At 44.3% G+C, this 16083-nt stretch overlaps 2 protein-coding genes across 3 annotated transcripts; one reads left to right on the plus strand and one right to left on the minus strand.

Annotated features, from left to right (window-relative positions):
- Positions 1-1749: 1749 nt before the first annotated feature.
- ALKBH2 (alkB homolog 2, alpha-ketoglutarate dependent dioxygenase) lies at positions 1750-6242 on the minus strand. Its single transcript, XM_075012688.1, has 3 exons — positions 5539-6242; positions 3939-4137; positions 1750-2830 (listed from the first exon to the last, which is right to left on the minus strand). The coding sequence occupies exons 1-3, from the start codon at positions 5807-5809 to the stop codon at positions 2521-2523; spliced, it is 780 nt and encodes a 259-aa protein (XP_074868789.1). The 5' UTR covers positions 5810-6242; the 3' UTR covers positions 1750-2520.
- Positions 6243-7864: 1622 nt separating this feature from the next.
- On the plus strand, positions 7865-15026 carry UNG (uracil DNA glycosylase). 2 transcript variants are annotated; one of them, XM_075012503.1, is made up of 7 exons: positions 7865-8037; positions 8732-8944; positions 9078-9173; positions 9795-9892; positions 10696-10784; positions 12458-12636; positions 13124-15026. In XM_075012503.1, the coding sequence occupies exons 1-7, from the start codon at positions 7948-7950 to the stop codon at positions 13262-13264; spliced, it is 906 nt and encodes a 301-aa protein (XP_074868604.1). In that variant the 5' UTR covers positions 7865-7947; the 3' UTR covers positions 13265-15026. The 2 variants fall into 2 exon arrangements, with proteins under 2 accessions (XP_074868604.1, XP_074868603.1); XM_075012502.1 differs by lacking the exon at positions 7865-8037 and having other exon boundaries at positions 8470-8944.
- The last annotated feature ends 1057 nt before the right edge of the window (positions 15027-16083 follow it).

Consider the following 16083-nt stretch of genomic DNA (forward strand, 5'->3'; position numbering starts at 1 on the left):
AGCAGGGATGTCTTTTCCTTTTCTAATGCAATGTCCTGCACTACCAGCTCATGTGAACTCCTGATTTGTTCTGTTCTGGGGCTGAAGACAACACACTGACAAGGCTATAGTATTCAAAACATGAGGTTTTAATTAGTGTAACAAATCCTCTATATACATAGTAAAATAAATGCGTGGGCTACACCAGCACACACGTATAGGCAGCTAGTCCTTGGAGTGTTTGTGTATGGCTACTCAGCATGAGCTTTGATTCCTTCTCGGGAACATGCCTTCAGCTAAAACCTGAGGCCATACAGGGGACAGCCAACTCCTTCTTACAGCACAGGGTAGACAGACAGAGAACTCCAGTAACATCCACCTGCTCTGCACACTGAACAATGGTGTTCAGGCTAGTACAATTTGGTTGGTTGGTTTTTTTTATACCTGTTGGCAGTGCATCAATATGCAAGTTTAGGGGTTACCACTGGTACCAGATACATAGCTACTGTGGCTGAGACTAAATCCTTAGGATTTAAAACTTGTCCTCCTTGTACAGCTATTATACATCTCAATGACTAACACTCCTGAAGACTCTGTCACAGGAACAGATCCCTGATAAAGGTTTAATCTGCCACTCTTTTTCCAAAACAAAGCTAGAAAAGGTTACTTTCAAGCCTCTTTGACAAGTGCCCGGCTGAGCCTTCTGATACTGGGTGTGGGAGAGCAGGCTAGCATTCCTCCTCCCAGCCTTCACCTGAATAGGTAGGAAGAAGCTTTTCTCCAGAGAGAAGCACAGGCAACGGTTGCCTGCTCTGGCACCCAGTAAGAAGAGACCCAAAGCCCACCATGGTTTTAAATCTGCCCATGCTTTCAGCTAAAGGCAGTTCACCGCCCAGTTTCAGTCTGGACACCTCAGCAGAAGCTGATCACCAAGTACTAGCAGTGACACGCAAAACGGTGGTGTGTACTTTCCCAGCCACCAGCTTCTCAGGACTGATAACCTTGGTGCCCGTGATTCTAACACCAGGCTCCATGTTACAGAGGTTTCCAGCATAGACTGACTTGGTTATGAAGATGTTCCCAGTACTGTTACCTTACAGTAAGCATGCAACAAGAGTCACGCCTACTATCTTCCTTGGTCAGTAGAGATATTTCTGTCTTGTTACTGACTTCTAATGTGCCACGGTACCCGTAAGGTCACTTGTTAAGACAGGGTTGCAGGAAGATCCTATGCCACCTAACAGGGTAGTTCCCATTTTCTCCCTCTCCTTAATGTAGTAAGGAAGACATTTCTCCATGCACTTCCATCTAACACATTTGAGCATCACTGTTTGATAGTCATGAATCACTTCAATAAGCAGAGGCCTCTGGGATCTCATATAGAATATATGTTACTGTTTCCACCTATGTGGTGCCGAGTCCCTACATCATTACAACATGCGATCTTGGCCATTTGGGGCTGCCTAGCATATGTTAACCCTCTAGAATCACCTTTTTCTGCTGTCTGCAGAGTTAATCTCCCTCCCCTCCAAGATGAGGTATCTACTCAAACTCACAGCCAACAAAAGTAACTGAGCAGGGAGGTAGAATAGCAGGAGGAGATGGAAGTTCCCAACAGCAATTTCTTCTTCTTCACCAGATGAGGCAATCACTCCTGCTACTCCCCGCCAGCCTGCAAACTTCAAGACCTTTCAAGGTGCATGGTAGATAATTCAGAGATTCCAGTGCAGGTGGTACAAGAAGAGTTGCACATGACTAGGCATGTTGCACTCCTCCATGCCTGGTAAGTTTGTTTGAACGAGCAAAGGATTTGTGACAGATCTGAGCATCTGTTGCACCTACTTCCAAAAAAGCTGACAAGCGGTAATGGGTTCCCTCTTCTCAGATTGGAATCTTTACGCCTCTCCCCCTGCCACATCCCTGGATCACTAATGGATTTGGTGATAGATGAAAGATCTAAGCAAGAGGGATACCCAAAGATATGATGTATGAAAAAGGATGCTAGGAAGAAGCTCCAGATCTCTGAGACTGTTTCTCAACCTGCACTGATTACAATCACATTGTAAATGATAAAAAGTACATTTTTCATTTAAACAATGAGCATTCCCTTATAGAAGAATCCTGTTTTATTATTAAAAGACAGATGACTCATTTGTCGAGCAGTCATGTTCTAACATACATTTCAGCCTTACTGGGAATTATTACATTCTATCATTTCTTAGCATTCAGCTGTCCACACTTGAGATTAAAAACAACCACAAAAACTAGGTGCAATCAGTAACTATCAGGCTACAGTAGTGCTCAGCTGTGTAAGATCAAGGGGCTGCAGTAATTGCACTTCATATTATTCCACCTGTTTGCTTTCCTAATTTAAATATGCTCATGTGACAAAGCCTGCACCACGGCAAGGTTCCTGTTTCTTGCCATATATGCAAAGGAAAAGGCAGTGTTGGAAACTGACATGCGAGCTGGAAAAAAAAAATCTCATTTTTAGAGGTAAAAAGGGGCTGTTAAAGCTAGACACTTGGTTGTTGAATAACTTCATGTTTTGGGTAAAGCCATCACTTTCCGAAACGTCAGGTTGATTCTTGGAGCTAGCACCTTTTTGCGGACGGGCAGGCTGTGATACCAGTATACGTTGGTGGGGTAGTTCATCATCAGCAAGCTGCCATGGGCCAGCTGCAGTCTGACTGGCTCAACGTGACGTGATGCGTTTTTCCCTCGGGAAGCACCATGCCTGAAGAGAAAGTCCCTGCAGGCTCCAAAGGACACCGACGCAATCGGACTCCGGGGAATTAATTCTCTCTCATCATCTCTGTGCTCACCTATGTGATCACAGCCATCTTTGTATCTGTGAGGGGGAGGATTCAATTAGTTCTTCTATCAGCTGTACAAGTATATGGCAAGCCTCTGCTTTATTGCAGCGTGTTTATTTTTATATAGACTGTTTCTGGAAAGCAGAGATGAAGTCTTAATTTAGTTACAAATGAGTCTAGAGTTCTCAGCCTCATGGACACTTCTCTAACACAAAAGTGACATATTTGTGAGTTGGGTAGCTAGATGCAAAAGGCTGGTGCACAGGAAAGCTTGCACTATTTTGGTAGTTAATTCTCTTAGCTTGGGGGTTCTCCAACGGGGTCATGTGTTTATTATGAGGGGGTTGCAAGCTACGAGCACCCACCCCTAAATCCAGCTTCATCTCCACCCTTTATAATACTGATAAATTTTAAAAAAGGTTTTGGTGGATAAAGGAGGTCGCACTCGAAGACTTGCTGTGTGAAAGGGGTCACCAATGCAAGATTGAGAATCATAGTCACTTTCAGATATGTCGATGCACATTTAAGCAAATAAGGGGAGGGGATATTATTTAAAGTACAAGTGGCTCCCTGGAAATTTAACCACAAGGGTTTAAATTTCTCATGGTAATACAGCCTTGTGTCACAGACAAATCTGCATTCTGTGCAGGGCTTGAACTGGGGAATTTCTCGTGACTCCAACAGGTTTCTGCAGAACACATTGAAAATAAGTGTGTTCCAGACAAACAAGTACCTTGGCAAGAGGTTTCTCCCTAACTTGTCTCTCCTCCTCCAAAATGACTTAGTGCAGACGCCAATTCTGTGTTCGGTTTGCAATCAAGAGGGATGCCACTCAGCTGAGCAGGTGTGCAAGAAACACAGGATAGGGTGCCAAGTGTTTAATCATTCAGCAGTAACACGACTGTCTCCATTTAGATACTACAATGGCAGGCACTAAAGACAGATCTTAGCTTTTCAAATGCTTTCAAGTACTCTATTATTAAACATGAAATTAGAAGATCCATATCCACAAATTTCTTTTCAAGGTTAAAATGAAAGGGTGAGTGCCTGCTTCATGACACCCAATTAGTAAAATATCCTACAATCAAGCGGTTACTTGGACAGAGAGATGCAGTGGTACTGCTATCAGCTATCAAACCTTACCTGTTAATAAGAACAAAATTAAAAGTGTGGCCAGTAGCCAGGGTGATGCGCTCTCTGATATGGTTGAGAACTGGGATCCAGGGCTTAGGAGAAAAGGTAACACCGGAGTAAGTGTATGTTAACTCAGGATCTCCATATGTCACCTGCTTCCTTGGGATGTTGTGCCATTTACCAAACACTTGCACTTTGGTAAGATCACCTGTTAGAATAAGAATTTGTGAAAGTCAAGACCAATTTTTCCTCCTTTTAGACAGCTAAGTAGCAATGCTATCAAAGTTCAGTGCTGTCATCAATCATTCCCTCTGCAGAGCAGAATACAACGATCGCCGCTGTGCAATCGCTCAACAGCTCTAAGTGTGAGTTCAAATGACAATGCAAATGTGGCTGCACATCTTAGCTTATAAAAATCTCCCAATTTTTAAAAGCATTGCTGTCCAAACAAAACTGATTAACGTGTATGAGATGCCCCATGAGAGGGAGAAATAACAGTGCTCTGGGCTTCTCACACATCACTCCCCATTGTTGAATGGGAGGGGATAACTTTCAGGTAACAGAACTGAAAACTTGAATCTTTTCAACTGTTCAGCATGTTTAATGCAGTTGCTTTGATCCTGAATAAATTTAAGCACATGAGTGAGGCCACTAAATTCATGTTATGCATATGTGTATTTGCAGTGCTTTTTTTTTTCCCAGAAAAAAAGGGGAGGGAACTCCCTGCAGCCCCCAAATTACCCACAGGCTAGAATCCCCTTGCAGCCCCAAATTGCCCCATGGCTTAACCCCCCACAGCCCCAAACTGCCCCACCCACCCCCAGGCTTAAACTCCCCAGAACCCCAAACTGCCCCACGTGCCCCTAGGCTTAAACCCTCCTGCCTCCCGCAGCCCCAAACTGCCCCCAAGCTTAATGTCTCGCATCCCCAAACCACCTCTCCCCCTGCCCAAATCCAGGATTCACTTGCTTACCCAGGAGCTCTGTGTGCTGCTGGCCACTGTCTCCTCTTCACTGTGGCTGTGTGGCTACAGCCAGCCCTCTGACTCCCCCTACATACAGCACAACAGGGCAGCTGCCGGCACCCTGCCTTGTCGAAAGAGTAGTACTCCATTTAATTGTGTTACTGTCCGGATCCTCCCTTCTGGTAATTAAACCAACTAAATCTAGTCCTGCTCTTTCAGTGAGGCAGGCAGGGAGCCAGAGGAGTGAGTGGCGGCAGCAGCAGGAGCCATAAATGGCTCCTTAAAGAATTAGATGCGGCTTGGAGCCACCCAGCTGGCTTCCAAAATGGTGATCTCAGGAAAAAAGGCGCCGGAACTCTGTTCTGGTGCATTCCACCAGAAAAAAAGCCCGGCATATTTGAAGGATCAGGGCCTACATTTGCCTCTTATCTGCTATGGGCCTCATCATTCAAACACATCTACCCTACTCTCATTAAAACCAATGGGAATCCACCTAGAAGTCAGAGACTGAGTGTTCAGACAGTATGTGGGACTGGGCCTTAGAGGTAAAAATTTCCTCAAACCTATCCAGTGCTGCACTGGGCAGGATGCGTCATGGCAATTAAGAGATGGATGAGACACTATTAGCTCCACTAATCCATTTACCTTCAAAATATTCCACTTCCTTTTCCAGCTCCTGGAAAATCTTGTCAGCCTCAGTATTGCCAAACAGGATCTTGTAATCGCAGTTCAGGCCCTCAGCTCGGATTTGCTTCCATGGAGAATGCACCAAACTCCCATCTGCACCTGGCATTCCAGACCTGGGCCTTTTCTTCTCTCCCCCATCTCTTATACAATCCAACTCGCCTCCCTTCGTCTCTAAGGGCTGCTGTTTGTCCTTGCCTGGGGAAGGCCTTTTGACCAAGTATTTATCCATTCCCAGCTGCTTCCAAATAACAGCTGTCGCCCTGCAAACTCACGGGCAGGGTGGGATTTCACTGTTGATTTTGGGAGGCCTGGAACCACAGCAGCTTGGGAGATTTTAAGTGCTTTGCTGAAACATGCTTCTAAAATCCTTGCTCCCCAGTCAGTGACTTACAGTATGTTTAATGTGACTCGTAACCAAGACGGGGGAATCGCTGTACCTCTGTGGAGTGTATCCCCAGCTCCAATGCATGCATTCATTCCAGGCTCATCCTCAGAGTCTGGGCCAAGCTGAGCCTGGGCCAGGCAGATCCTGAGCTAGGACTCCACCGAGCCTGGCTTGGCTATCAGCTCACTAAGGTCAGGCTCCAGAAACAGCTCTGCAGGCCTCATTTCCAGCAGCAACAGCTACTTCCCTCCCACCACTTCCTGCCTAGACAGCTAGCCAATCCTTCCCTGCTAGCTCAGCTCCTTCACCCAGACACGCTGTTTTGCTCTGTGAGGCCTGTATCAAAGTCCCCTGGCACCACCTACTGGCTCTTCTTGGAAGCATTTATAAATGATTAGCAAGCACTCATCAGTGGGACAAATATGAGAGGGGGAGCCGAGTTAGTCTGTATCTTCAAAAACAACGAGAAGTCCTGTGGCACCTTATAGACCAACAGATATTTTGGAGCGTAAGCTTTCGTGAGCAAAGACCCGCTTCGTCAGATGCAAAGGTCTTTGCCCACGAAAGCCTACGCTCCAAAATATGTTAATCTATAAGGTGCCACAGGACTTCTTGTTTTTACTATCAGTGAAATTACTCAACCCATAGTGTTTATACAGCAGTAGCATTGTAAGTGTACACAGCCCTGTTTAACAGGTGAGCATGCCAATGTAATTTATTCTGAGGGTTTTTCACATAAGGCTTTACAAAACTCAGGGCATTTTTACCCTAGTATATGAGGGTTAGTAAACCCTCATTACAGCCCAGCTCTGGGTGTTCTGGCCGAGAAAGGGTGAGGGTGATTTCATGCATGCCTTCCAGGATTCATGTTGTCTATCTGTGTTCATTCCTTTGCCAGCCAAATGATCAAATAAGGGATTTATACCACCTCCATTATGAATATTATTAATAATTTGTATTAAAGTTTCACCTGAGGGCCAATCAAGAATGGGGCCCTATAGTAAAGTGTTCCACAAACACAGAACAGTAGACAGTTCCCTGTGCCAAAGACATTATAATCTAAACAGACCAGCTAGATCCAGGTAGAGAGAAGACATCAGGAGAGCAATGATGGGATGCAGTACCACATTTTTATATATGTATGTATTTGTTTTTGGTGTAGGTGTACTTAGGAGGGGATCAGTGAAATGCAAAGGGAAAGGGTACAGGACAGAAGAGGGGATGCATGGAGTGAAGCCAGATCGTAGGTGCAAAAGAGCAGGACTTATTCACATTGGTACTGACAAAGCCAGGACATTTTCAGCCCTAAGCATCTGGAGCACAATTTGCGGCAGTCTGGGACTCTCAAAACAGGCTCATGGCCCTTCTTGGTGTCACCCGCGTTGTTATTCCAAGAGAAGACTGTGTTAGTTACCGCCAACAGTTTCCACTACAGCAGCACCCAAAGGGGTACTAGAAGCAGGGTCCCACGGGACTGCAGTCACCTCTCCCGTGGGTCCGGCCGCTTCCACCCCACATCACCTGCCCCGTTGGAGCCTGGATTAAACAGAATAAAACTGGGGTGACCCCATCATGAGAGCGTGAGAGGGGCGAGGGGGCTACAGAGGAGCCGAAGGGGGACAGGAGAGACCCAAAGGCGGGGGAGCGGGTCTGCGTGTGTCTTCCACCCACGTGCCTGAGGTCTGGGAAGGCAGCGGGGGTGGGGGAGAACTACTCCATTGCGCACGCGCTGACTGTCCCTAGGGACCCTCACAAGCACGCGCTACCGCCACGCCCCCCCTCGGCGCTTGCGCACTCGCTTGGCGCCAATTTCGGTCAGTCCTTCAGGCGGGCGGCCCCGGCCACTGCAGCCGCCGGCTCGCGCGCGGGGAAGGGGCCAGCTATCCCCGGCGGGGCGGGCCGCCCTCACCACCCCCGAGCCGCGCCTGTGGACGGGGGCGCCTCTTCCCAGCCGGCCAGACCTGCGGAACTCCGCCGCCACCATGATCGGCCAGAAGACGCTGCACTCGTTCTTCAGCGCGACGCCGCCGAGGAAGCGGGAGCGCTCCCCGGGGCAGGACGGGGAGCCTGAGGTACCGTGCGGGAATTAGCGGGGCTTAGTTAAAAGGCTCCCAGTCAAAAGCGGCGCCGCTGTGGGTGATTGGTCAATAGGCGACCTCTCCTTCCCCCACGAACCAATAGGAGGGCGGTGATGGGAGGTGGGTGGACCAAGCTGCTTGGCCGGAGTGCGGTGGTCGCTGGCCAGTAGGGTGCTGTTTTCCATTCCCTGTGTCCAATCGGAGGCGTGTTATTGGGCGGGCTGATCCCGCGCAGCGGTCACTAGGCGGGTCGTAATAGCAAGGGGCCAATAAGAAGAGACGTTAGCCCCAGCTGGTGGCCAATGAGAAAAGGGAGGGCGGGATCAGCCTGTCCGGCGGCATTTTTTTGGGGGCTGAACGCCCAATAGGAAGGGTCCTCGCATAGGCGGGGGAGGGGGACGGGACACGCACTGTTTTCCCGCGAAATGGCCACGTGTTTGCGCGGCGTGGGGGAGCTGTTACTTAGCCCCGCCCAGGCTGATAATCTCGAGCGATCTTCACTGCTTCCCAGGCCCCGCTGGTTCGAAGCGCCGCAGTTCATCTGGTGCACCCCTGGGGCGCCTGGGAGCTAGGTGCGCGGGCCCCGCCGCTCCCCATGGGGCTCACCTGCAGCTCCAGTGTCCGCGTGGGTCTGGGCCGCTGCTTGCTACGCTCTCCCAGTAGCCGTCTCTTGTGTCGCGATCTCCAGGCTAATGTGGCCAAGAAACTGAAGCCGGTGGGAGATGAATCGAAGAAGGCCTCGCCCTGCTCGCCTCCGCTAAGCCCGGAGCAGCTGGAACGGATCCGTAGGAACAAGGAGGCGGCTCTGCAGAGACTCGCTTCGCGGAGCGTCCCCGCGGGGTTTGGAGACGGCTGGAGTCGGCAGCTGGCAGCGGAGTTCACTAAGCCCTATTTTTCCGAGGTGAGTGCGCGCAGCAGGCGGCTTTACCCGAGGGGCGGGTCGTCCTGGTGCTGTTGGTCGTTCCTGTGTAGGTGGCTGGCGTCTTGCCTCTCTCCCACCCCTGTACTGACCCGCATCTCACTGCTTCTTCTAGCTAATGGCATTTGTAGCAAATGAACGAAAACATCATACTATATATCCACCTCTCCACCAAGTTTTCACGTGGACGCAGATGTGCAACATCCGAGATGTAAGTACAGGGAGACAGATGGGAGTTGTGGCTTTCTGATATTTTTGATAAAATGGTAAAAGCTGGCTTTGCGATCAGGTTCCAGGATGCCATGGATGTGTTTGGCTTTTATGGTTGTCTCTCTGGAAACACAATGCTTTTAGGGGTGAACACTGCTTTGTCTGCTGTAGTGCTTGTATACTTAGCCACCAGTTTTCTCTCTCCGTTACTGAGATAGAGAGAGATGCAGGGGTGAAAGTAACTTGAAATTTCTTGCAGGTGCTGTCCTCTTGCAACTCTGCCAGCTCTTTAAACAGCTCCCTGCTGGCTTTTGCTGCTGCTCAGTTGGCTTTTGCCTGAGCAGGTGCACCCTGATGCACAGCTTACTTTCGCCTCTGGAAATATACATTGGTTATTTCAATCTGTATGGGCAACATTATGTTCTTAAGACCTTGAGCTGTCACCTTGGCTTCTTTTCCCTTCCCTTGCCCTTTCTGCACTGCCTTCTTTCAGATGCACTTAGGGTCTGATCTAGATATATTTGTTTTGTTTTTTTTTTACCAATACATAAAATTCCAAGTTTCTTAAGATACTACAAAGTATTGATGGGTTATCAGTACTAATCAGTGGCTTTTGGTTCAGGTAAAGGTTGTCATCTTGGGACAAGATCCTTATCATGGACCTAATCAAGCTCATGGACTCTGCTTTAGTGTCCAAAGACCTGTTCCACCTCCCCCTAGGTATGGTTATACTTCTATCTCTTTAACAAACTCTGCCATTATTTATTGGGTAGGTTATTTATAGGCATATAGCGTTTGTGAGTGACCTAAAAGTAAATGTCTTTGATTAACTGAAAAGTTACTTTTATTACATGACAGAACTTCTAGTTGTTGAGGAAACAGAAAGGTAGTTAGAAAACTAACTCATTGAATTTTAAGGTGTATGCTTTCTGGAATCGAATTCGCAAATTATACTTGGGCTTGTGGCTTCACCAAGCTGGTGGTGGATTGGAGGCTAAATCCTTGGAATACTACAAGATTGGGTTTCCATGCAAATCTGGTTGAAGTATCAGGGCCTTACATAGGAATGGCTTGCAGCCTGATAACACAGAAGAATCATTCTTGTTTTTGTTTAACAAAGGTATTTATTTTTAAATAGATTGGATTAAACTCGTTTTCTCATATTGCATATAGAGACCATTCTGTGGCTTGAGTTCCATTCTGCAAATTCTTAAGCAGGTGCTGAACTTCAAGCAGATATGTGTACCCACTGCCTTCAGTAAACATTTGCATAAAAGTTAGCAGGACCAAGGACTTGGTATTAATTAGAGAGGTGAAGGAAAGGACCTGTCATACACATCAGACATACCAGACGACTAAGTTTCCTAACTGGGAGTTGGATTAAATGCCTAGAGTGCTAGATCTTTTTTCTTTTTCAGTTCTTGGTAAAAGTTACCACTGTAATATACAAAATCATTACTTTGTCTTAGTTTGACACTTTCACAGAAATATTTTAAAAATTTATTCTATGTTTTTGTTTGCAGCTTAGAAAATATTTACAAAGAGCTATCTGAAGACATAGAAGGTTTCACCCACCCTGGTCATGGAGATCTAACTGGATGGGCCAAGCAAGGTAATCAATCAATTTAATCTTCCTGGATTCTTATTTAGGCTGTGCCTGTACTAGCACTTATGTTGGCAAAACTTTTGTTGCTCAGGGTTGTGAGAAAACACGCTTGAGTCGCATGAGTTTTGCGACATAAGTGCTCATGAACACCGCACCATATCAGTTGGAGATGCTCCTTTGCCAATATAGTTAATCTTAATCATTGAGTTGGCTTTATTATTCAAATGAGAGCTCTCTTCCTTCAGCATAATGTGCTTACATGAGTGCTCTTACAGTGACACAGTATCATGGCCTGAGTGGGATGTGGTAGCAATATTAATCTAACAATTGGTGTTTTCTAATCTAAACTATTTGTCTGAGATTTATTAAAAGGAACTATTAAAAAACCCAAACCTCTTAAATTTCATAAAGCTGTTAAACAATACTGTGCCTAACCATAAAAAAGCACATGTGCTTATGCATGGCTTAATGACTTCAGCCTTGACTTTATACTTTCATAATTGTCTTCATCTTCTGTCAACAAAGCACGTGAAAAATGAACCTTTTTTATTAAACAGAGATAAGAGTTTTTACAATTTTTCTTGAGGTGTATTCTGTGTAACAACTTCTGTAAAACTCTACTTATTGCAGGGTGGGGGGGAAGGTGCAGCTTTTTGATGAGTGAGGGGAAAATAGTGGCCTATTTAGTTTTTTGATTTTTTATTTCATTTTTAAACAATGATAAAGTGAATGAGAAAATATCCTTGGCTGAAGTTGGAAAATGTTCATGACAGCTGTGTAAAATTGATAACTTCTCCCCGATGAGTGTACAGCTTAATTGTCATGAGTGGTGAGACAATGTAATTACCGAACATCTCTTGAAGGACCTTAGAGTTTCATTCTAACTTCCATGTATTTGTCTGCAGAGGTTTTGGAAATTTCATAATGGGAATTTTTTTTTGTTTAAGAGCAGGCTACACAAATACCATTCAGTAGTAGCCTAGATGATACTTAATCCTGCCACAAGTGCAGAGGACTGTACTAGATGACCTCTTAAGGCTCCTTCCATTCCTGTGATTCTGGTGGTGTTGATACTGATTCAGCATTATAATAAGTCTGCTTATGCAGGCATGCTGTAACTTTAAAGGAAAACTCTCTTAAAGCCTATTTAAAACTTACAGGCCGTGTCTACACTGGCACAAAACTTTGAAATGGCCACACAAATCAGCTAATAGGAATAAGGGGATTCTGAAGTTGGCAGAGTCCTTTTGAAAAGGACCCCTGTCTGGACAAGCCGCGTGGGAGTGAAATGCGGCAATTTTGAAGAGCTGCGTCCAGCAGCATTCTAATGAGGCGATGAATATGCATTTCAGTGCCTTATTAGTAATCTTCGAAATGGCCATTTGCGTAGTTGTTTCGAAAATTTCTCTTAGTGTAGACGTAGCCACAGAGGCTATTTGTTACCCCTAATTGGATCTGTTTCTTAATGACTTATTTTCCCCCTGCTTTTGCCAATGTATTGTTGGAAAACTCTAGGCTTGTTATTTCTCATCTACAGTTTGCCATGAACAAAGGATGAAGGGATTTTTTATTTTTAACTATTCAAATCCAGAGAAAGACAGGAAGAGAGCTCATTACTTTGTGGATTAATTCATGTTGTCATTGTCCACACTAATATGTACATGTTGTTTTGTGATTAGGAGTGCTTTTGCTCAATGCGGTCCTCACGGTTCGAGCACATCAAGCTAATTCCCACAAGGAAAAAGGCTGGGAACAATTCACAGATGCTGTGGTATCCTGGCTAAACAATAATTTGGATGGACTTGTCTTCATGTTGTGGGGAGCTTATGCACAGAAGAAAGGCAGCTCTATTAACAGGGTATAGTTTAATTTTTCCATTTCTCTAGTAGTCTGCTGCTTCCTTCACTTGGGGCATTTTGATAGGATGCCATCACAGGGGGCTTTTGAACATAAGTGGAAATACTGTTTGCTGCTGCCTACTATTAAAAAAAGCAAGTAGACAGCTTAGGAGCTCAAGGCAGGTTTTTGGGACACAAACAAATGCAATGTTTATGAAAGAAATTAAGATACTGTAGTGTGAAGAGTCTCAACACCACAATGAGTAGTTCACCTCCTCCCAGAAACTTTCTGGAACAACTTACATTCTGTTGTTTTCGTTTTATTAGAAATACAGCCATTTACTGAATGCAGAAAGCCTGAGTCTCATGACAAATCTATATGCTCTTAACACTGTAGAGAGACTTGTAATTTCATTTCTGTTTTGGTAATAGCACAGATGAGCACCCCACATCTCAGGTCTGAAAACTTGCAAAGTTTCTCATTCTTTTATCCCCAACTTCTTACAGAAACGCCACCACGTTCTACAGACTGTCCATCCCTCGCCCCTCTCTGTACACAGAGGGTTCTTCGGTTGTCAACATTTTTCAAAAACCAACGAATTGCTAAAGAAGTCCGGCAAAAAGCCTATTGACTGGCGAGCACTCTGAGCTACAAACATGAACTTGGGGAGTATGACCTGATGCAACCCTTATATCAAGGCTCATCCAGTACCTGACAAATGGGACTAGCCTAAGAATTATCCTTTAGACTTGGTCTAATTTAAAAAACAAAATGGCTTACTAAAGAGAAGTGCTACGTTTTAAGTATCTTTTATTGCATGCTATCTATGTTTCAGGAGAAAACTAGAGTTCCTTATACAGAATAATGTAACTTCTAGGTTGTCAAATTTTTGTGAAGTTAAAATCTGAGCCTGTTCTCAATCCAAAAACCATGTCTCTTCTTTGCTCTAATGGAATTATATAGGGAATTCTCGTATTGAGCTGAAGTCATAAAAATTCAGTTCTGCTGAGCACCTTTTTATACTGTAGTTAGTGAAACACATCTTCTCCTTATTTTACCTCCCCCGCTTTTGTGTTTTCTCTTCTGTGAATCTTGATTTTATGTTTTGGGAAAACGGAAGCACCTTTATACTCTGACAGCAAAAAAGCTAGTTATTGTTTGTTCTGCTGAAGATTTGTTTAACCCAGTTGTCAATGTAGTTCTGCTTTAAAGATTTGTTTTCTGTGGTATTCCTGAACATGGTTTTGCATTCCCTTAGGAATCCCAGACAATTGGGGGAAGTTGTGAACACATTAATGATGATTCTGGTTTTTATAGGCTAAGTACTTTTATTGTGAGTTTTTTATACTATCAAAGTTCCATTGGGCACAACACCTTCTTCTAACTACCACAACAGCCTGACTTGGAGAAGAGGAGTTCTTATGTTGTTTAGTATGTATCTATGTACCCATTGAGGACAGCTGAACTTTAAGATGCTTGATCCTTCAGGATGGTATTTTTAGGACCTTTCATGTCACTCTTCAACATGTTTGAATTTACAGTGAAATCAGGACACCTCAGATGCAGAATTCATGTATTTCATAGTCATGAATGAACATAATTGTTTTCAGTTCACTATTTTGAACCTCCTCCCTTCCAGCGTGTATTTTTCTCTCTCCAATAATTACAGCTTTACTTTGAGTCTCAGAGCTGGTCTAAAGTTGGAGGTTGTCTCGCATCTCTAAAGTTACATCCCCAGAAGAGTTCCTTCTTCTGAAAACGTGCAGTTCTTCTTTAATGTTGCAAGAGAGAGCAATATTGTTTATAGTCACCATTCAGCATCTAGTTACAGTGTGTATATCTATTTTTCATACCATAAAATGAGCAAGTATTGCTGGATCAGTAAACTACAATTGGGGAAGAAAAAAAAAATTTTGCCTGAGTAAGAGCTACAACCGTTGGGGCAACTATTGCAGAGTGGATTATTGGCATTCTTTTTTTTTAGTTTTTATTGAATTTGCAGTATGTTGCAAACTGCTCTGCAGAAGTGACACTGAACAGAATGTTTATGGAGAAAGGGATCTGTTTGCTACTGTGCTTGCTGGCTCAAATACAAACAAGAGCTCATTCTGCTCCCACAAAATTGGTGACAAAAGTCCCTTGTATGAGCAGGAGTGAGGCATGCCTTCGAAAATCTAGGATTTCAAATCTAGCTCTTGGATTAATTGATATTTTTCTATTAACTGTAATTGAGTAGAGGAAAAGCTTACTTTCTCTTTTTTGTGAAATTGCATCCTTATTTTGTACGATACTAGTACCTATGTAAGGAGAAGCCCTTTCTTAATCTTTGTTCCAGTAGGTAACACTAGTACAAAAGAAAATATTCTTATGTTCTTTGCATATGTTGTTCTTAAATAAAAATTCTACTTTGTTTATGCTGTTGTGTTGGAATCATTTATTTAGCTTCTGCATGTTAGGTTCCTTTTATCGTAAATGCTTTCTCTTACAAGCATGCTCTAAAGACTCTTTGAATAAAATCATGTTAAATGTAGTTTTCTTTTGAATTTGAACTCAGACTCCCAATTCTCCATCCCACTTTGTTTTCACAGACCTCTTCTTTTGAAACCATTCTTTCGTACTTCTAAATTCTGCACTTTGCATGAAAATAAAACCCTGTGAGTCACATCTGAATCTTCTTGATGTGGGAGTCAAATAGTGCTTATCAGCTTTTGAGTATTTTCTGAGCTAGCACCTGGTAAAGTTGATTTTAAAAAAAAAAAAAAAACTACAACAGTGTGCTGTTTGAAAAATACCCACTACCCCTACTGCCAACCTTCTATATAGCTGGGCTTAAGCTATTATCACTTGTTTCCTTCTGCAGAGCATTTTACATGTGCAAGGTTTCTATCTTCCACCAAACTGGTCCTCTAGTATACAGTACTTTAGTAATTTTCAGTCCCTCATTCAGCAGTCTTTCGACAACGTTCCCTGCTGCCTCTAATGGAGAATAGTGCCTAAAGGCTACCAGACTCAATTCTGTTGGAGGGAACTTTTATGGGCATCTGTAAAATTCCAGTGGGAATGTTTAAACAATCCTATACTTGATTATGGATGGAAGTTACATCAGTTTCATGCTGGGTGGAGGGTTTTCAAGACCTATAGAGATACTCTGCAATTGCCATCTTGTGTCAAAAACAGATTGCCCCCAATGGCATAGCTGTGAGACCCTAGGCTGAAAGTAGCTGAGGTTAAGTCTTCACTACCCCGAAGAGCAACCCAGTCAGGGTGAATTTTCCTGGGTTTGATGTCATGCACTTAGTGGGCATGTACGAAATTGAACTAGGACTGACAGTCAACCTCTGTAGTCTTAAACTTTGCAAAGCGTAAGGGAGGTCAAGGGGAAAGTTTCTCCCTTTGATGTAGTGAGGAAGGCCTGGTGGGCTAGTTGTAGATAAGTTGATTCCAGCCATGCAATTGCTGTAGCTGA

Source organism: Carettochelys insculpta, chromosome 18 (genome assembly GCF_033958435.1).
Source record: "Carettochelys insculpta isolate YL-2023 chromosome 18, ASM3395843v1, whole genome shotgun sequence".
Taxonomy (NCBI): domain Eukaryota; kingdom Metazoa; phylum Chordata; order Testudines; family Carettochelyidae; genus Carettochelys; species Carettochelys insculpta.